Source organism: Boleophthalmus pectinirostris, unplaced genomic scaffold, assembly GCF_026225935.1.
Source record: "Boleophthalmus pectinirostris isolate CB_2022bp ecotype Guang Dong unplaced genomic scaffold, ASM2622593v1 HiC_scaffold_15, whole genome shotgun sequence".
Taxonomy (NCBI): domain Eukaryota; kingdom Metazoa; phylum Chordata; class Actinopteri; order Gobiiformes; family Gobiidae; genus Boleophthalmus; species Boleophthalmus pectinirostris.
The window spans coordinates 33,899,005-33,921,561 of record NW_026571070.1 but is presented as its reverse complement, the minus strand read 5'-3'; the positions used below and the strand labels follow the sequence as shown (position 1 = coordinate 33,921,561).

General features: G+C 41.7%; 1 protein-coding gene across 5 annotated transcripts in view; it reads right to left on the bottom strand.

The window, feature by feature from the left end:
• Positions 1-3,023: 3,023 nt before the first annotated feature.
• arhgap12b (Rho GTPase activating protein 12b) overlaps positions 3,024-22,557 on the bottom strand; it is a 110,820-nt gene continuing 91,286 nt past the window's right edge. For 3 of the 5 annotated variants that reach the window (XM_055150897.1, XM_055150898.1, XM_055150900.1), the window contains 11 exons: positions 22,135-22,196; positions 21,232-21,313; positions 17,185-17,289; positions 15,235-15,333; positions 15,044-15,146; positions 14,664-14,783; positions 14,064-14,162; positions 13,594-13,671; positions 13,347-13,481; positions 12,609-12,714; positions 3,024-6,764 (listed from right to left, as the gene is read on the bottom strand). In XM_055150897.1, the coding sequence (XP_055006872.1) occupies positions 6,590-6,764; positions 12,609-12,714; positions 13,347-13,481; positions 13,594-13,671; positions 14,064-14,162; positions 14,664-14,783; positions 15,044-15,146; positions 15,235-15,333; positions 17,185-17,289; positions 21,232-21,313; positions 22,135-22,196 (1,164 nt within the window). In that variant the 3' untranslated portion in view covers positions 3,024-6,589. The remainder of the gene's footprint in view (positions 6,765-12,608; positions 12,715-13,346; positions 13,482-13,593; positions 13,672-14,063; positions 14,163-14,663; positions 14,784-15,043; positions 15,147-15,234; positions 15,334-17,184; positions 17,290-21,231; positions 21,314-22,134; positions 22,197-22,557) is intronic. The other 2 variants (XM_020940755.2, XM_055150899.1) reach the window with 1 other exon arrangement.

Sequence of the window (22,557 nt, the reverse complement as noted above, 5' to 3'; positions counted from 1 at the left end):
GATAGTGCTCTGAAAGGGGAGTGACTCAATGCAGAGAGCAAACGCAGAGGGGACCCAGAGCATCAAAAACAAAAGTGAAACTTGTTAAACATGATAATACGTTGTGTTTGTCATTTGAAAACAATCAGAGGTGACGTGGTGATGTAAATGTGTCCCAGAAGTGGAAGAGCAGCTCTTTAAACAACATATTTACATGTTTATAGAAAGAGCAGCACCACACGACTTTACTGTATCTCCAGTGTTGGGAAAGTTACTTTTAAAATGTATTCCCCTACAGACTACAGATTACATATCCCAAAATGTAGTTTGTAACATGATCCATTAAATTACTTAAAGTGAGTAATGTAATCTGAATACTTTGGATTACTTGTATTGTCTTGTTTTTTAAAACTACATGAATGTAACAACCACATCCCGAACATTTTAGTTTGTTTTCTTCAAATTGGCAGAGCCACAAGTCTCCATGAACAGACTTTTGTTTTACTGTAAAGTAGCAAAGACTAGAATCTTAATATAAGATGTTTTATCTGCTAAAAGAAAATAAAAAGCCCAGACTTTACTTAAACATAGTAAAAATATTATTGATAGAGAAATTATTTTTATATGAGATCACTGCTGCCGTAAAGTCTGTCCACCTACTGTTAGTGTCATACTGTTTAGACCTGGTTTAGTCCTGGTTTAGACCTGGTTTAATCCTGGTTTAGTCCTGGTTTAGTCCTGGTTTAGTCCTGGTTTAGACCTGGTTTAGTCCTGGTTTAGTCCTGGTTTAGTCCTTGTTTAGACTTGGTTTAGTCCTGGTTTAGACCTGGTTTAGTCCTGGTTTAGTCCATGTTTAGACCTGGATTAGACCTGGTTTAGTCCTGGTTTAGTCCTTGTTTAGACCTGGTTTAGTCCTGGTTTAGTCCTGGTTTAGACCTGGTTTAGTCCTGGTTTAGTCCATGTTTAGACCTGGATTAGACCTGGATTAGACCTGGTTTAGTCCATGTTTAGACCTGGATTAGACCTGGTTTAGTCCTGGTTTAGTCCTTGTTTAGACCTGGTTTAGCTCAAAATGTGAAAACAGGAAAATACCGCCATGTAATCCATTTATTTCAACAAAGTATCTGTAATCCAATTACCATTTACTGAAACAGTAACTGTAACTGAATACAGTTACTCATAGTTTGTACTCTGATTACATAACGCCAGTAGATGTAATCCGTTACTCCCCAAAACTCTGTATCTGTTTCTAATGTGACAGTAGACTTTTACACCGTGGCCTTTCATCAAAAACAGCAGCGCCGCAATTACCAGATTACACCCCCCCCCACACCCCCCGACTCACCACGGACCACTGCAGCTCCGGCCAGAATTAACAGTGTGTGTGTGTGTGTGTGTGTGTGTTTGTGTGTGTGTGTGTGTGTGTGTGTCGGGAGGGGGGGGTTTATAAATGACAGGGATCCGAGGCTCATTCACTCCACACAAGAGGCCCATCTGACCGATTCAATTACGGGATGGAACCTGGAGTGAAAGGTGAAGCGGAGATTGAGGGAGCCTTCTGCTGATATTAGGCCAATTACAAAAACCCTATTAGATACTTTGTCTTTTTAATTAGAGCCATTACTCAGTGGTACTTTGAGTGTGTACAGTACTGCGGTGTAGTGGTAGAAATGTTAGATGTGACTGTAAACACGTTTTTGTTAGTGTGTGTTGGAACATTCATATTGGATCCATACATCACAGCTCCTGCACTTAAAAACAAAATACTGACAAAACTAAACCACAGAAACAAGTGTGTGTGATGCAGTTTGGATCATGAAGATTCTCATAAGATGTGGATCAAAAGTGAGAGGATCAAAATTCTAAACTGGGACACACTCGGGTCGGGGCGGTTGGTATGAATAAATGCAGTTTTTTTGTTTTATGGTTGTTCACATGTAGTCCTGGTTTAGTCATTAGTTTAGTCCTGGTTTAGTTTTAGTTTAGTCCTGGTTTCGACCTGATGTAGTCCTGGTTTAGACCTGGTTTAGAATTAGTTTAGTCCTTGTTTAGACCTAATGTAGTCCTGGTTTAGTCTTTAGTTTAGTCCTGGTTTAGTCTTTAGTTTAGTCCTGGTTTAGTCTTTAGTTTAGTCCTGGTTTAGTCTTAGTTTAGTCTTGGTTTAGTCTTAGTTTAGTCCTGGTTTAGTCTTAGTTTAATCTTGGTTTAGTCTTAGTTTAGTCCTGGTTTAGTCTTAGTTTAGTCTTGGTTTAGTCTTAGTTTAGTCCTGGTTTAGTCTTAGTTTAGTCCTAGTTTTGACCTGATGTAGTCCTGGTTTATTCTTAGTTTAGTCCTGGTTTAGTCTTGGTTTAGTCTTAGTTTAGTCCTGGTTTAGTCTTAGTTTAGTCTTGGTTTAGTCTTAGTTTAGTCCTGGTTTAGTCTTAGTTTAGTCTTGTTTAGTCTTAGTTTAGTCCTGGTTTAGTCTTAGTTTAGTCTTGGTTTAGTCTTTAGTTTAGTCCTAGTTTTGACCTGATGTAGTCCTGGTTTATTCTTAGTTTAGTCCTGGTTTAGTTTTAGTTTAGTTTTGGTTCAGACCTGATGTAGTCCTGGTTTAGTTTTAGTTTAGTCCTGGTTTAGGCCTGATGTAGTCCTGGTTTATTCTTAGTTTAGTCCTGGTTTAGTTTTAGTTTAGTCCTGGTTTAGGCCTGATGTAGTCCTGGTTTAGTCCAGGTTTAGTCCTGGTTTAGATCAGATTGGTTCAAAATAGGGACATTTGGGACATTTCTTGTATCAAACTGGGACAAATCAGTGGTTTTGTATAAATCTGCTGGGACAGGGGACACAGGCTCAAAACTGGGACTGTCCTGGGTAAACAGGGACGTCTGGACACAGCAGATCTGGACTTCATGTGTCCATCGTGAACATCAGAGCTGTTGTCACACACCAGGCTGAGGTTTGTGTCCACACTTCCACACACGCAGCAAATCTGGGAATAAACCTGGACTGTATCTGGATTAGACCTGGACTAAACTAGAACAGGAGCAAAAACACAGATCTGACACGGCTCAGTCTCACATCACTTTTATTCACAGAGTGCCACATACAAAAGTCCACAGGAGACCGGACCAGAGACCGGACCAGAGACCGGACCAGAGTCCGGACCAGAGTCCACACAGTTTCATCATCTGAGAACGTGCAGAGCATCACACACAACATGAGGGCTCCAGTCCAGTTTTCCACGTTTGAAACAGTTTCTTGGACATTTTCAGGTGATGTTATTGGTCAGAAAAAAATACACAACATCTTTCTCCTTTGTGCGTGTCATGGAAACATCACTGGACAATCACAGGTTTCTCTGTTAAAATCAGTTCTTTTCACACACAGTTGAGTTCCTCGGGTCACAGAAGCAGCTGCTCTGTCTGTGTTTAACACTGGCTCGGTGTAAAAATACAAGTTCATACTTTAGGGTTAATTTTAGAGATGCTTTTGGTTTCATTATTGACATTTATTTATTTATTCATGAACTCATTAAACGCTCATCTGTTTTCATGTGTCCATCACACTTGACACTTCAGACGTTTTGTAAAACACCTGCAGAGTTTTCACTGCGTTCACACCTGTGCACACACGTCCAAACTGGGACTAAACCCGGACTACACCCGGACTACACCCGGACTAGACCAGTACCAAAGCAGTAACATGACCAGACTAGAACCAGACCAGTACCAGACCAGGACTAGACCAGTACCAGACTAGAACTAGTCCAGGGCTGGACCAAGCAGGGCTAGACCAGGACTAGACCAGGACTTGACCAGGCCTAGACAAGGACTAGACAAGGCAGGAGTAGATCAGGACTGAACCAGTACCAGACCAGGACTAGACCAGGACCAGACTAGTACCAGACCAGGACCAGACTAGTACCAGACCAAGACTAGACCAGGACTAGACCAGGACTAGACCAGGACTAGACCAGGACTAGACCAGGACTAGACCAGGCAGGGCTAAACTGGGACTAGACCAGGACTAGACCAGGAATGACCCAGTGTTAGACCTGGACTAGACCTGAACTAGACCCAGACTAGACCCAGACTAGACCAGGCAGGACTAGACCAGGAGTAGACCTGAACTGAACCAGTGGTAGACCAGGACTAGACCAGGACTAGACCAGGGTTAAACCAAAGCTAAACCTGGTAGGACCAGATCTGTACTATCAGACTAAACCAGTATGAAACCAGGACAAGTGTGAATGCAGTTTCTTTTTTTTTTGTTTGTTTGTTTTTTTAATACCAAGCTCTCTGCTCTCAGATCATTTGTTCATGAATTTGAACAGAACACCTTTTGCCCGTGAACACTGACCTGAACTCTGCAGCTTAATCGTGACTTTTTCACAACGGTCGTACGGTTATGCATTTTATTAGCTTATAAATTAGCATCTTTATTAGCATTGTATCCATCTTTACAAAACAGACCATGACACACGTGTTTACAGTTCGGTGCAGTCCTACACTCGCTCACTCTCAACACACAACGGGGCTGACCAACACTTTTTTTATTCATACCTAAATTTTCAAAAATAAATGAAACGTTGACCAAGTTTTGTCGTGTTTATGTTAATAGAAAGTGAATGTGTTTAAAGATGCACTGTGGAGGGTTTCTGACGGAAGGTCTCTTGAATTTAATGTATTTATTTTCAGATCTATGTTTTAATGTTGTTTCCTCTTCAAAAACAGAGCTGGAGTTGTGTTTTGTTTCATTCACACATGTTTGAGTCTCTTTTTTATTAGTCTGTTTACATCTCCAAAGCTCAAAATGCTCTGTGCACCTTGTGATGTCATGAAGTGGTAGTTTTCAAGTGAACGGCTCCTTTTACCTTTAGTTCTCTAGATTAATTTGGACAATTTCAGCTTTGGAATTGCCAACCTACTGAAGTATTATGAGTATTAAGACGCTGGAGCACTTCCTGTATCACCACACGACATCACAAGGTGGAACTCGGCCTAAATGTGCAGGGTTTGTGTGTTAAATGTGTGTGGATGTAACAAAACACAGCTTCAGGTCTGTTTGTGATGACGAAAAAACATTAGAACATAGGTTGAAAACAAAAAAATAGCGCAACATGGGCCTTGAACATGACCACTTTCTATTAACACAACAATTCGTGGATAAACAAACACAATTTATTCATAAACGCAACATTTCATTTCATACTTTCGGGGAGTTTTCCAAAATCCCCACCGGACATACGACACGATACACGGCCGTACCAGATCCACAAGATGACGAGAAGAAAAGGACTTGTGCTCAAAGTTCCATCGCGCGTCTCATCGCTCGCGCGGGATGAGGTCTGTCCACGAACTGGTCCAAAACCGCCCAAGTGCTCCTCACGCTTCTCCCACACGATAACACTGATTCAAATCCAACAATGACAAGTCTCGGAAAAGTCACTCCACGGGTCCAGAACGTCCAACGGGAGCGTCGCGAAGTTTAATGCCGAAATGAGGTGTGCAGCAGCTGTGACGTAACAACAGCCCAGATGAGGAGGTTTAAACGGAAGAAGTTCAGCGTAACAACAGACACATATTTAGGAATATTCACATTGTGGAGCCAGTACATTTTTAATTTTTAACTTGGCTACTGAAATGTAACTAGAAACATCGATCTCCTCCATCGCCCTTAAAAAAATGTGAATATAAATAGATGTATTCATAGGTTCCAATCTTCCTGTTACATGATGTTGCTTTGAAGACGGCTGAGCATTCTTTTTTTTTTTTTAACTTTAATCGCTATGACAACAGCCCTAACTTTTCATCACTCTGAAACCCACAGTTAGGACGACGGGAGGGCATCTGACACACAGACAGACAGGATGAGGATGGAAGGGCATCTGATGCAATAGGATATAGCATGGGATAGAAATGTTGGTGACCCTGTCTGGTCTAGTCCTGGTCTAGTCCTCATATCGTCCTTTTCTACCCCTACCCTAGTCTAGCCCTGGTCTAGTCCTGGTCCAGCCCTGGTCTAACCCTGGTCTAGTTCTGATAGGACGATGGAAGGGCATCTGACACAATAGGATAGAGTTAGATGGGACAGAAATGGGCAAAAGTCTTGAAGAAATCACCCACCTCAATCAAACAATAAAACCCATGGATAGGAGGACGGTAGGGCATCTGACACAGGGATAAAGAAGACTGGGAGGGCATCTGACATACAGGGATATCCATGAGTTTCAGAGAGATGAAAACCAACCACAGCTGCAGTTAACAATTAAAAATATTGTATCTTTTGAATGAGCAAAATCAATCATTCAAACCCATGGACAGGAGGACGGGAGGGCATCTGACACAGGGATAAAGCAGACTGGGAGGGCATCTGACACAAAAGAACGAGCTTGTTGTTACGTTCTGGGCTTCTTCCATTTAAACCCTGAGAGATGATCAGAGTTTCTTCGGGGCTGTGGAGACGTGAGCTGCTGCAGGTGCTGTGTCTCTACTGGCCGTTTCTCCAGTGCTCCGTCAACACTTATGGCATCAAAAATCCTTGATAAGTGCAACAGGTAAATGCGAGGTGCGCGTCCGGGCTTGGTCCATAGACGGGTGCCACAGGTGCGGCGGGTGCGGCGGGCGCCGAGCCTCTACCTGCCGAACACGCTGTCGTACTCTATGAGGATGAGCTCCACGATCTGGTTCTGGTAGACCATGTGCACGGCGATGTTCCCGCTCTCCGTCTCCGGGCGCAGGAGGGTGGGGCCGAACACGATGGCCACGCTCTGGGTGGTCATGCGGTTAGCCTCCCCGTGCTCCACCACCCTGAGGACACACGGACACACACAGGACAAGAAGACAAGAGGACAAGTTACAGAACAACTTATATCTGGTTAAAATGACACACATGTGATATGAACCTATGAATAGTTTTGACTAGTTGGATGAATTTACAGCAGCATCGATGGTACATACAGTTTGTACATGGATTCACCTCGTCCACACATACACCACCACCCACACGTACACCACCCGCCTCACCCACACATACACCACCTGCCTCACCCACACGTACACCACCCGCCTCGTCCGCACGTACACCACCCGCTCGTCCGCACGTACACCACCCGCCTCACCACACATACACCACCCGCCTCGTCCGCACGTACACCACCCGCCTCGTCCGCACGTACACCACCCGCCTCGTCCACATATACATCACCCACCTCACCCACAAAGCCATCACATTTGTGAGTGATGCAAGTCACCCTGTACACAATCTGTTCAGCCTCCCGCCCTCTGGGAGGAGCTACAGGAGCCTCCATTGCCGCACCATCAGACTCACTAACAGCTACATCCTCTAGGCTGTTAGGATGCTGAACTCTCTTCCCTCTCTAACCACCAGGCTGCCAGAAAGTCTGAATCTGTGTCTCCCCAAGAACAGAACTCCCCAAAGACCACTTGGACTCAGACCTCCCCTGACTCCCCCAAAAGACTGTCTTGTTTTACTGTTTGCACTAAACCATCTGCTGTTTTGATTCCTGCTGTTAATACTTGATCTGACTTAACTGCACTGTTCTGTACAAGTGTTTTTAACTTCATTATTTCTCTGTGGTTACTGTAGTGGTTAAAGATGATGTTACTTGTTGTATCTGTGCACATGGGGCAGAGAGAAATTTGATTCCTTTATATGTCTAGTACATGTGAAGAAATTTACAATAAAGCTGACTTTGAACTTTGATTCACTATTATTCAGCATATTACTGTAGCCATGGCTGCCCTGGGACAGACTGAGGGAAGCTGGGCCAATGTCTATTTCAACTTTCTAATTTACTGTTGGTCCTGGAAGGCAACTTCAGTGGTGATTTTGGGATGTACAAAAATAAACTGAACTGAAGAGGTTTGAGGTGGGTGAAGAGTCTTGCCAAAGTACACAACAACAGTTTGCATTAGAGCCACACTGCTCCACTGTGGCACCTGCTGAGCGTCTGACAGATCAGACATGAGCTCAGGGAAGAATCAGCAGGTTACTCCTTTGTATTCCCCCTAAACAGAGTCAAAATCATGTGGAGTTTGAAGGGACCTGCACCAACAAAAAATACTCTGTCACACTCTGTCACACTGAAGCAGTTCAAATGAGGCTCACAACAACAGCTACTCCTTTTACAGACAAAGACTAATGTGCAGGACTTGTGAACACGTGAATGAAACAAAACACAGCTCCAGGTTTGGATGGAGAATTAGAATAACGAGGCTTATATAAGAGTGTCGTTTCCAGTGCACGTGTTGAGACGAGGACGAGCGAGCGGAGGTTTGATAAATGCATCTGCACGAGTCACAACTCATCACATCCACACGAGCTCAGTGAATCACTCAAACTGTCACAGAGGTTTCCTGTGCCTCCACTCGCTCCCGGGCAGCCCACAATAAACCTGTGTCAAAAAACAAGGGACGACCTGGAATCTGCAAGAGAAGGAGAGAAAGAGAAAGAGAGAAAGAGAGGAAGAAGAGAGAGGGACCTGACATCTGCAAAAGAGAGGGAGAGAAACAGAAAGAGAAAGACAGGAAGAGAGGAGAGAGACAAGAGAGGGAGGAGAGACGACCTGGAATCTGAAAGCGAGAGGGAGAGAAAGAGGAGAGAGGGACAAGAGAGGGAGGAGAGAGACAAAAGAGAGAGAAGAGAGGGACCTGGAACCTGCAAGAGAAAGAAAGAGAGAAAGAGAAAGAGAGGAAGAGGGAGGAGAGAGACAAAAGAGGGAGGAGAGAGGGACCTGGAACCTGCAAGAGAAAGGAAAAGAGAAATAGAGCAAAGAGAGGGAGAATAGAGAAGGAGGAGAGAGGGACCTGGCTTCTACAAAAGAAAAGGTGACAAAAAAAGGGGAGGGACAGGAAACAGAAAGCAGAAGAGATGCAGAGAGAGAGAAAGAAAGAGGGAAGAGGAAAAGAGCAGAGAGAAGATAATGAGAAAGAGAGGATGCTAGAAAGAAAGACAGGGAGAACACAAGATGTAGAGAACAAGAGGGAAGAAAGAAAGAAATGGATAGATAAAGAGATGAGAAAGGAGAGAGACAAGAGAGGGAGGAGAGAGGGACCTGGAATCTGCAAGAGAGAGGGAAAGAAACAGAAAGAGAAAGAGGAAAAGAAAGGAGAGAGAGAAGAGAGGGACCTGGAATCTGCAAGAGAGAGGGAAAGAGAAAGAGAGAGACAAGTGAGAGAGGAGAGACAACCTCGAATCTGTAAGAGAGAGAGAGAGAGAAAGAGGGACAGAAAGAGGAGAGAGGGACCTGACATCTGCAAGAGAGAGGAAGAGAGAAAGAGAGGAAAAGAGAGGAGAGAGAAAAGAGAGAGTAAAGAGAACGGGAGAGATAAAGGGATGTAGAGCATGAGAAGCGAGAGCAAGAGCAGAGAAAGATAAAAGAAGGAGCGAGAGAGAGGAAGGGAAGGAGAGATGAAAAACGGCGCCCTCCGTCTGTGCGCCTCCATAAATCGTGTTCAGAAACAACAGTGGGGCTGCATTAGCGTAAACACACTTATATAAATGCAAATGCGGAGGGAAATGCCACACACTCGTCCCGTCGTGTCTGAACGGGACTCACAGGAAGCCCCTCCAACGTGACCTTTCAAAATAAGGGTTTCCGTCACCAGTCTGCAGCGCTGGGGGCAGTCTACGACCTGGACAGCACTGGGTTTAAAAAGGAATAGAAATGCAAACATGGAAGTTGCGTTGCTGCGGGGTTTGGACGCCGGTTCATTTACAGAGAACATTTATTTGAAATAGAAATGCGTTTCTGTACATCAGTTTCTGTCGATCAACATTTCTGTTTCTTCCATCAGTTCAGTTTTTAAATTAAAGGTCCATATTACGTCGCTTTCTGATCTATGCTCTAATGTTTCCTCATCACAAACAGACCTGGAGGTGTGTTTTGTTTTATTTCATTTACACGTTTAACAAACAAACCTGCAGATTTATAATGAGTTCTTCTCTCAAACAGAAAACTCCACTGAAGTCTCTACTCAATTACAGTTAAAAGTTGTTATCTTATAAACAACCACTTCATGACATCACAAGGTGGAACAGCATTTTGAGCTTTGACGATGTAGACAGACTAATAATAAATAACATTTTCAAGAGGCAAAATGTTTTATTGTTATTAAAGGACCAGTACCTGAACCTTTCCATGTATCTGAGCAAACTGTGTCCTTCCCCAGTTCAGATATTGTATAAGCAGCTCTTGACATCAGAATAAGTGTGCTGTGTACTAGGGCTGGGCAATATGGAGCAAAAATATATATCTTGATATATTTTGCTATATCTTGATATACGATAGTATAGTTCCTTTAGCAGAGGAAATTTGGGAGGTTCCTTATTTGAATAGATCCATGTTCCTCACCAGCAGTAGGGAGCTAAACTTTACATTACTAAACTTTATAACATATAAAGCATTACTATAGAGCCACATCAGCTCGTTTGAGATTATAATGTGTTACTGCAACTTTGCAAACATCTGTTTACGTTTAACAAAAACAAAACTTAAAATGGCATGGCTCATTTGAATAAACTGTAGCGCTGACGCGGTTTAGCTTCTGTTGGACTAAAGAACACGACTCAGTAGAATACAGGAGTTCTCTCCATGGATCTATGATTCTCTCTGTGACAGAGGATGTGCTGCTGTTGGCCTTGTCTGTAAACGGTGGAAAAGGTACATGGTGTAGTAACTTTGGGCATTCATGGCAGTAGACACATGTCTGCTGTTCGTCCAACACCTTAAAATCAAAGTATCTCTGTATAATGGAGCCAGTTGTCCTTTTTTGAGACGAGTTCTGTATCCTCTGGGCTGGTTTTGGGGAGCATGACAGAGGAGGGGGAACAAAAGCGAGGAGGCGGAGGCGCGTGGGGACGAGCACAGAGACGGCAAACAAGTGAAGCGGCAAAATCAAAATATATAAGCATTATATCGATATATACGATATGTCAAAGTCCATATCGAGTTTTAAAAATACCCCACCCCTACTGTGTACCGCTGTGTACCACTGTGTACCGCTGCGCACTGCTGTGCACTGCTGTGCACTGTTGTGTACGGCTGTGTACTACTGTGTACTGATTAATTAGGATGCTCAGAATTAGGTGTGTAACAGTTCATGTATTCGTGCCATCCATTTCAGTACAGGATGTTGGGTTCGGTGCAGGGCTGTGGGTTCGGTGCAGGGCTGTGGGTTCGGTGCAGGGCTGTGGGTTCGGTGCAGGCAGTTGGGTTTGTTTGGGCCACTACATGTGCAGCTACACGGAAGGTTCGGCTCTTTAACATTCATGAGGGAACTCGTCCGTGATTGGGACACTGTTTCCCGCAGCGCTTTATATTTAGGTCGCCTTCACACACTTTCCCCCCCGCCTCGACTATGTCCCTCTGAACTACGACAATCTTTGCAAAACTATAATGCACTGTAATCCTCAGTTTCACCTTTCACCGGCATGGAATCTAAAAATGAACCAAAATGAATCGAAAATTTAAAGAAATGTGACCTCAAAATCAAGGTACGTACCGAACTGTGACTTTTGTGCACTGATACACCCCTACTCAGAATACATAAGGTAAGTGAAGGATAAATTTGGACCACTGCAAACCCTTTAAAATAAACTAGTTCTGTTTTTCATGTATAAAACCTTTACTTTTGCTCACTAGGTTTGACAAAAATATAGAAAATCAGATACTAATTGATACTAAAACTATTATTGAAACTGGATACTCATTTGAACAAGGATTGATACATAAAAATCACATTCACAGGACAGAAATGAAAGTTTCCTGAATGTCTTTAGAATGATGTTGATCTGTATCAGAACAAGTAGAAGACACATAAACTAGTAAAAACACATGGACCACTATGAATCTACTGCACCACTGAGGGTCCAACAGTAATCTAAAACAAAGTACTACGCTGTTCAAAATTACATTCTATTGTCTAAATAAAGAGTGTTTTTATTAACATCATGGTACAGGAAGAGATTGAGATTTGTGTCTATTCCTTAGTAATGATATCGAGTTTGAAAAGATCTGTCTGTAGAAAATACAGTAAGTGAAATTTGAACCGGCTAACCCCGAGCTGGGGGGCGAGGGCTTTACCGTCTCCTCCACAGGGGAACCATTAATAACCAGCTAAAGTGTAAAAACGTATGGTAGCTGGCTGCTAAGATACACTCTCTATATTATGATTTAATGTGCTCATTTGCATAATTTATTCATTCCCCATATTCAAGTCACAGTCAAGGTGCTCAATCACCGAGGCGAGGAGAATAAAACGTAAAGCCATTTGGAATGCCAGTGTAAGGGATAGAACCATCAACCTCTCCATGACTACTAACAGCGAGTAGATACCATGTTTTATATAGACACTGTACCGGAGTTTGACTGTCTTAAAATGTTTAAAACAATGGTTTGTAGCGGTCCAAAATTCCTCCTCTCTTACCTTGTGAATTCTGAGCATCCTAATGATTCAGCATGATGTGTTTATAAGCATGCTAACACACACTTCCTGATTACTGAACGATAAAATGCTTTCTAATTAGATGCAGACAGATTTATTTTGATGTCAAGAGCTGCTTCTACAACATATCTGTACTGGAATTCATGAGAAACATTCAGAGGGTGTTTAACTCCAGGCCGGTGTTACCTGCGCAGGTGTTTGAAGAGCGCTTGCATTGTGTCGTGGTTGGGTTTAGGCAGCTTCTTGATCAAGTCTCTGATGGAGTTGAGTCTCTGCTTGTAGTCCTGACACTCTGTGGAGAGGAGAAGAGAAGTGTGAGTGTGGCTCCATCTTGTGGTCACATGAGAAACTACACTCGACAGGTGTAACATCAGGGACATCCTCGTATTCTCTTCTAGAACTTTTAAAGAGGGGCATTCTGTGTTTTATGTTGTTTTATGGAATGTCACATGCTTTTTACTTACAGGTTTGGTTCATATTCTAAAGTTGAATTCTGAAATGTGGATTGATATGACCATGTTTCAAACAAAAATTCATCTTATTGCTAAAATAACACTGTGTAGGTGAATAATATATGTTCCACATATAGTAATGGTGTAACTAGTCAAAACTCAGATAGATATTACAGTGCTTTTAAAGTTTGCTCTGTTATATTGCTCTGGATTTCATCTGAGTGTTGTCATGATACAAAAATATATACAAATGTACACATTATTTTAGACAATATGAGGTAGCATATTTAGGTAGCATAGGTAGTAGCATTTTTAAAGTCACCATACTGTGGTGTCTATGGATCAAGACCGTTCTAAAATTACTCAGGAAAACAAAGTCAAACTTTGCCCTATTTACAAGTTTGTTTGTTTTTTCAGTATCAGTACTGTATTATTGAGTATTAAGTGTTACAGTGACAGGTCCTGGTCTTACTGATGGCGTTGACAAAGTCGTTGAAGGAGGTGTAGGTGAAGAGGGGCTCAGGCAGCTCTCTGAAGAACATCTTGAGGGCTCCAGTGGTCACGTGGATGTCCTCCCATTTACTGTCGTCCAGCTCCAGCTTCTCATCTGCGCACACACACACACACACACACAAACACACACAAACACACACGCACAAGAGCAAAGGTCACAGCAGGGAACAGCAAACAGGAAGTAAACAGGATGACCCACCCCTTACCGTGATTGACAGCAAAGCGCAGCTTCTGGATGACAGCCAGGTTCCCACTGACTCTGTAGAGACCGTCCACATCCAGCCCTGAGGAACAGAGCCACAGGTCAGTGTAAAGACTTCACCTGGAGTTATGTTTAAATATGTTATGCCTTTAAAATCCCAACACAATTTAGACAATTGTTTCAATAAAAGGAGGATGTGAGGAGGCTGTTTTTGAGAAAATAGGAACAATGTCATAATGTAATGTTATCCTGCTGGACTGAGGCCTTCTTCTGTCTGCTGCCTCTGCCTCTTCTACTTTGAGTTTACACATGAACATAGTTCAGTGGATGAGATTTCAACATACAGGAATATTCATACAAAGGGATTGGACAAAAATGTATGTTTCTGAAGAGGAAACGTGATCACATTTGAAAGCCCCTGCCCCCTGTCCATACCAGACCATGTGTGTGGTCATAAAGCAGAGTTGGTGTTACCTGTGTCCTCCACATGGTCGATGCACATTCTCACAAACTTGGGCACAGTGGAGTTTTCCCTCTGACACAGAGCGCTCAGACTACAGCCAAACACAGTGTCTGGAAGAAGAGCAGGAGAGAAACTTTACAACTGTATACTCAATAAAACATATAGTAAAATAAAGATTTAACAATACAAAGCTCAGTTACACCTGAAATACATAATACTAGTACTTCTAACTACTGGGTGTATTCCTATATTAGTGACTACAGAATAGATACACAGGGGTAAAATGAATATTGTTAAAATACAGATTGTGTTGTAACATGGCAAGTTTTAGGCTCTAGTCTCTAATAGATATTATCAGATTTGATCATGATCACATTTGTGAATTTACCTTTGGACATTTCACCATGATTAATAGGAAAATCTGTCTCTGCGTCCATCATCACATTCTAGAATCTGAAAAACTCCAAAACTACTACTACTACTACTACTACTACTACTACTACTATGTCAGAAACATGCATCAGATGTCCTAAACTACATATAAACTGCTCTAAACAGTGAGCCTGTGGTGTTAGTGGTGCAAGAGCCTGTTACCTCAGTACTGCACATACCTTTAATATAACCCTTGTCGCGGACGGCCTGGTAGGTGGGCCTTCGTATGAGGAACTTCTTGAGCTTCATCCTGGTCTTCTTCTGGTCTGAGACGTCCATGCTCACCGAGGTCTTCATCACTGTAGACACACACTCCTTCAGGTTTCATGGCTAAACGGCGTCTCTGATTAAAAGTGATGATGTGGTAACTTTGTGATGTGGTTTTGGAGATTTTGTGACCTCAAAACCAAACTAATCTTGTAATCTTGTAAACAGTAACTGAACAAGTGTCAATGACGTTAACAGCACAAGATTATGGAAGGCACTCTGTATGTTCATTTAAACTATTTGTCAAGATTGTGTTTTTTTTTTTTTTCAAATAATGAATTCTGAAAAGCACCTCTGTTCTTCTTGGAGTCACGGTGCTCCTTCTCTTTGTCCTGCTTCTCTGCTCCTGGAGACTCAGGCATGTCCTCCTCGATGGCCTCGTCAGACTCCCACGCCTGTCACACACACACACACACGTATGATTTAACAAACACACACACACACACGGCTTCACACATGTTCCAGTAGAGGAGCGGGTCTCACGTGTGTGCTGACGGTGTCACTCAGGGCTCTGTACCAGTCGTTTATCACACTGTCGATCTCAGACTGGATCAGCAGCTCTGTGCCCACACGAGTCTTCAGCTGCACACACAAGACACCACACATTTGAAGAAAAGAAAGAGAAATGTCTTAATTTATGCTGCTTTAGGAATAGTTTTAGGCACATTTCTTAGTTATAGGATATATAAAAATGAATTATATCGCAATTGATGTTTTGATGTACGTAAAATGTTAAGTACAGTTTCCCATTAACAGAACAGACTATGGTAGCCCCCCACAGGCGAAAAACTACACGACTAAAACATTGGCACAACAAAATCTCACTTTGTTGCTCCTTGTGTTGTCATAAAAGCATAACAACTAACCACACTCTTCAAAAAGACTGCTAAAATGTAAAATACAAGAAATGACATTCAAACTCAATATTTGTATCATTCGTTCATTCATTTTTCAACATAAAACCAAAATTAAGAAAATGAAAAAACAACTGTTTTATTCATTATTTGTCAGATAACGATTTGTTTTTTCAGTTTTCGATTTTATGTTTAAATGGAATATAAAAGAATGAGAACTTCGCACATCAGTTACTTGAGATGGGTGCGTTGGAGGAGAGGGAGCAGCCCAATTGTCCTAATAAATCTCACAACTTGCAAGTAAGACGGTGTGCGGGATTTTTCTCCACGTTTAAATGAAGAAAAAAAAGAAAAGAAAAGAAAGGATAACGGCTGTTTCCCGTTTATGTGACTTAAACTGCGATGCCGGACTGAGCCAGGACTGAGCCAGGACTGAGCCAGGACTGAGCCAGGACTGAGCCAGGACTGAGCCAGGACTGAGCCAGGACTGAGCCAGGACTGAGCCAGGACTGAGCCAGGACTGAGCCAGGACTGAACCAGGACTGAACCAGGACTGAACCAGGACTGAGCCAGGACTGAACCAGGACTGAACCAGGACTGAGCCAGGACTGAGCCAGGACTGAAGCCAGGACTGAACCATGGCTAAACCGGTCTCAGTCCTCATCTCAGTCCCAGTCTCAGTCCCAAACCAGGACTAAACCAGGACTGAACTAGGACTAAACCAGTAATAAACCAGGAGTATTGGGACCGGCCTGGACATGCGTCTGTGTAGACTGTCAGGTGATCAGAAAACCGGGACCAGACTGGGACCAGACTAGGACTGAGACCAAGACTGAGACCTGGTTTAGTCCTTGGTTCAATTCTGGTTTAGAGCTAGTTTAGTGTTTTTTTAGTCCTGTTTTAGTCCTATTTTAGTCCTGGTTCAGTCCTGGTTCAGTCCGGCATCGTAGTTTAAGTCACGAAAACCGGAAATGGCCATTTTCCATTTTTTCCATTATTCATTTAAAAACAAAATCAAAAAAATGAAAACAAAAAAAAATCATTATCTGTTTTTTCATTTTGGTTTTGGAGACAAATAATGAAGAAAATAGTTGTTTTTTCATTTTCTTATTTTTGGTTTTATTTTGAAAAACGAATGAACGAATGACACACGGATTATACTCCACAAATTACATGAACAAAAATGACGTATATAGATATTTGTGCTACCATAGTCTGAGTAAAATCTATGGGAAACACTGCACATTTATATACTACAATGAATACAGGCTGCGAAAGGAGCAGATTCTAAATAAAAAAGAACAAGGTACACAGATTGCTACACTTTTGTGCAGAATAGATTTTTGTGTGAACCCAAACCACACACCACCAGTTTTAACCTACTTTGGTATTTCACCTTGAGATTCTACACTAACTCTCACTGTCCATTTTAGTATTTAGGATGGTGATGGTCAGGCTGATGGTAACAGATGTTTTAAAACCACACAACGACTACTCAAGTGAATAAAAAGAAATGAAAATGTGATTCCAGTAAATGTATCAGAAAATCTCAGTGTGTCCCGTGGCGTTATGTGCTTACCTCTATGACGTGCTTCTTGCTGGACTTGTCTTTGGACGCCCACTCCACAGATCCGCCTCTCAGGTCCACTGTGAACTCCGGCTTGGACTGGTTTCCCCCAAACTTCTGGAACAAAGCCACAGATCACACAACTGCACCAGACAAGATGATCGCCCGTGAGCTGGGACTCTACAGCCAAGCTTTATGTGCACTTTTGGAACAGAAGCAGCAGTCCTCCTCTATTATTAAAGTGGCAAGTGTTCTGTTTCTAGAAGTACTGAAACGTCATATCTGTGAGGTGATATGTTCTCAGCCCATTACACAACTGCACAAATAACTGAATATGATAAAAATGTTGAAGTACTTCTGTAGTAAAAATGCACAAAACCTTTTCTTAGTACAATTTAGTACAAATGTTAGACACACACCTCCGATGTAAAGTTCACAAACTGCTGGGTTAGACAAGACTTATGATCAATATTGATTAGAAATACACACACACACACGTAGCCTCAAACATTTTACACAAGTTCTCCATTACGCATTATTTCCTCTTTTGTAATTTCTCATGGATGTTTTCACAATTTATACATTTTATATGTGTATGGAAAACAAGTAAAAAATGGACACCCTGGAAAGTTTAAATTGTAGCTGATAATGTTAAAGCTGTTAGAGGATATTGCATTATTATTATTGGGGTAGGACTCTTTTTTTTTTTTTTACTTCATCCTAACCTTTTGAGCACCAGGTCCCAAATATGTTCATGTACATATCCCTGTTTTTGTTATTGTTTTTGAATTATGTCTGGCTCAAACTAATAAATAAATGAAAATGAATTGCACTGATCTTGAAACATTTGCTGGATTGTTTAAACTTTACGGATATCAGGCTCTAAATATCGTTTCAGCCGATATCCTGTTTGGACGATAAGAGGATGTAATAGACTGTTCACTGGTTGTAGTCAACACAGAAGCTCACAGAATGTTTAAACTTTAATCCAGATGTGTTATGTTGCTGTTATATATCCATCAAACTACAGAACAACTCTGTATAAATGTTATTTTTGTTCAGAAAATAAATGCTGTTTTGAGTCTCTGCATTGGTGTTGGTTGATATTGGAAGATGATTAAAGCTATGAGTGCAGTAGTCGACTAAAGAAATTCTTGTTGGACTTAAGTCATGTCCTGCCAAACTATTAGTTGATTAAAAAGGGGGTGTGGCTGTATCTTTGTGTATCTGACCTGAACTGCACTTACAAGACTATGCAAAAACTACGATTTACACAGAAAAAGTCCTAAGAAACAATGTATTTATATGAAAAAAAGCAGATTAAACTCATGATGATTCACTTCAATTCTTCAGCTTCATTGCCCGCTTATATGCTTTTATATAAATCCTTATAATCTAAATAAAGTGATTATTCGACTAATACAAACTTTTGTCAATGAAGACTCCATCGATTAATTGACTAAACGACTAAAGTAATTCAGCCCTGAAAGCAGGCACGTTGACAGAAATTTCGGGGCCCAGGGTAAGAAGTGTTACTTGTGCCCTTCTCTAAAATAAATTTATAGGAAGAGAGTTCAATTCTGGACCTGTAAGACCCTGGGGCCCGAGACAACAGACTCTTTGTCCCTTCCTGTCTACTCCCCTGCTTGAAAGCTAGAGCATCAAAATAGTCTCCATTCACGCTTTTGTCACAAACCAGGAAGACGTTTGGAAACGTGCATTGAAAACTTCCGGTGTAGTTCCTGACACTGGACTCACCGAGCGACGGTGATCAAACCCACTGAAGTTAATGTGATCAGTGGTAAAATGAAGACTGCAAACCTCATCAAGTATTCAAACCTCTGTCTCATTTACAAAATCATCCATGGACAATCATCTCCTCCACTCTCCCAGTTTGACAGAATAAGAACCACCACACAGCGACTCACTCGAGGGGCGGCCCGTGGAGACTGCATCGTTCCCCTGAGGAAAAGTGCATTCAGCCAGAGCCTTTTCCATCACAGTCTCTCAGGAATCACCAGCAGCATTAGAGACTTAACTTCATACATTCAATTCAAAAAGCACATTAAGAACTGGCAAATAACTCTTCAAATCTGCGATCATTAGTTTGCCCTCCTCCCTACTTGAGCGTGTGTGTTATTTCTCATTGTCTGCATTGTGATTCTGGTTGTTAGTGTCTGTTTGTATTCTCACTGCTTTTAAATTGAACTGTTTTGCACAATTGCACTTTTTTGTATATTTTTGTTATTGTTGTGTTTCTAGGGTGACCATGTTTACCATCTGTCCAGGGACTACAGATGAAAAATAGCTTCACTGGCTAATTCTGGTACATTTACAAAAATGTTGATTAATGTACACTGTCCCTGTTAAATAAACCAAATAAATAAATATATAAATAAATAAATAAATACGTATGTGCTGTTTGGAATCATCTGGAATTTGGTCACATGTACCAGTGCACTCAGAGTTGTGTGTCAGTGGGGAAATGATGAAAACTGAGATCTGGTTGGAATTGTTGATGAGCCGAACATAACGGAATACTACAATGACATGGAGATGAAGAAAACTGGGACATTTTCTCATTTTTCCTAGACACAGCCTGCCGGAAGTTGTAATCGCATCTTTCCAGACGTCTTCTTGTTTTGTAAGCATGAATAGAGACTATTGGTATCGTAACTGAATCGAGGCATCCCTAGGCAGAGTGGAAGTAATTAAAGCGCTGTAATGATCAGAATGAGTCAGATTAAAGGGACTGGACTTTAAAAACACTGAGGAGCACTCTTGGATCACCACCTGATGACGTCATGAGTTGAGGCAAACCATTTTAGCACAGTTCACTGAGACATATGCGACAATGAAGCAGTAGTTAGGAAGTTAGAGAACTATTGTGCGTCTAGGTGTGATGGCGCACACAGTACAGGTCAGCGTGGAGTTAAAGTTCACACTGACACACGGGTTAAAGTTCAAAGGTCAGGTTCGTGCACAGACGGAGCACGTGCACAGACAGCGCACGTACAGCGGAGGCCACATAGGACACAGCGGGCCGGGGTTTGGCCGACAGCTTCCAGGAGGTGAGGAGGGAGAGGAGGAGCTCGGGGAGAGAGCTGCCACGATAGTACGACTGAGAGGAGGAAGAGGAGGAGGAAGAGGAGGGGAGAAGAGAGGGATGAGAAGAAGCAGAGTGAAAAGAGAGACAGCAACAAAAGAGTGAAGGCAGAGATGCACTAGCAGTCAAAAGTTTAGACACACCCACACCTCATTCTGTCTTTCTGTTTTTAATCTTACTGCTTTCTATGTTTAATCTGCACATCAAATATATGAAGTAAGATATATGGAATTATGTAGCACAAAAAAAAAAGTTAAGTAAATGTATTTAATATTTTTCAGTAAAGGAAGGGGTTGCTACTTTATGGATTTGAATACAGAAAAAAAAAGTAATTAAACTTTTTTTTGCTACATAATTCCATTTATCTTTTAATTCCATTGATCTTTTGATGTGGTCTGCCTGTATATAACATGTAGAAAGTAGTACACAGGTAGAAAAAAAAACACTGAATGAGAGGGTGAGTCCAAACTTTTGAGTGGCAGTGAACATGGGGTTACACACATTGGAAATGAAGATGAAATTAAACTCTGGGCTGTCACTAAGAAATCTGTTCCCAAAATCTAAGATGCACTGAGTAACCTTTCTGAAGAAGAGTCCCCAATTTGGTTGTCTCTATGAATATTGAACATGTTATCATGGTGGACAAGCAAGTGATGTCACCAGGCCAAGTTACAAGTCAGATCTGAGGAGAGGTGGGCCCGCTCATAGTGAGAATGTGTATGTTTAGAAAGTTTCTATTTAACAGTTATTATGCTAGATAGAGAGCCTAACACATTGCTCCTATTTTATGTGTAATGTTATTCAGCAATAATGTTTAGTCAACGTGGCTAACATAATGGCAACTAACTACATATATACTACATATACAGAACACCATCTACCTGATTGAACCATGTGACAGAATAGGTTACAATACATTATAATTCAAAGTATTTTCCCATCACAGTACGTACCCAGCTGGTGGTGCCCCCCTGGCCCTTGGCGAAGAGCAGAGAGGAGCCCTGCAGCACGGTCCAGGACGATGCCCAGTTCTTCCTGCACAGACACAAAACACATGTTTAACCACAGTGAAGGTCTTCATGTGTTTAAGGATGATACATGTACTACTGACTATTAACATGCAGACAATAAGAATGGTCCCCAACCTTTTTCTTGTAAGGACTAGTAATAAATATACTATTTTTTTTCAGGGGCTGGTGGTTTTTGGGGTGCAGGTGTAATAACAGAACAAAATGCACAAACTAGTGACCATAGTCCTCCCCCCCCCCCAAAAAAAAGGCTTAAAAATCACGTTGGTCAAAGGAGTTTTACTAAAGATGCAGAATGCTTTTCTCTGGGGCCCACAGCTCAGTTTTGGGACCCCTGAACGCACTATTTTCTGATCTACAGTTTGTTATAATCTTGTTTCCTCATCACAAACAGACCTTGTGCTGTGTTTTGTTTCATTCATATACGTTTAACACACAAACCCTGCAGCTTTAGGCTGAATTCTTCTCTCAAGCACAAAACACCTTGTGATGTCATGTGGTAATACAGGAAGTAACCCATTTTAAACTCCATATGCCTTCACTTAAAACATATGGATGATTTCCAACCCAGAATTTCCAATCTCAACTGAACTAAACTGCTACATGACATCACAAGGTGGAGTTTTGAAGATGTGGACAGACTAATAATAAAGTTGTACTCAAATTTGTGAATGAAACAAAAACTCAGGTAGTTTTTAATGAGGTAAAAACATGCCTTAATACTATTAGTTCTAGATTTATATTGTAATTTATTTATATTTATATTAAAACCTGAGGCAATAATTCTTTTCTGTGATTCATTTAGTGCACAATCGTCCTTCTTCTTACCTGACTTTCTTTCCGTTCTCTGTGATCTTGGTGACGTTGAGGACTCCACATTTCTCTGAGGGCTGAGGAGGAGAATGGAACCCGGTTAGAAAAGAAAATCCTGAAAAATTATCTATTTTTAAGAATGAACATAGTGAAGCAGCTGTGTAGTAGGATGGATTTGAAATGTTTTTGTAGTTCCCAAAAGCCACCAGCAGAGGGCGCCCTTACTCCATAAACAGTATATGTGAAAGATGCTGTGAGCAGTGTTGAGTAACAGGTGTTTGTGCCATCACCATCACCACTGTTAAATCCTGTTGAGATTTGACACCATTTTGAGCAGATTCTTAACTGTCGGGGGCGGCAGTAGCTCAGCTGGTAGAGCATTCGCCCACTGATCTGAAGGTTGGCGGTTCAATTCCAGCTCTTGACATAAACATCACA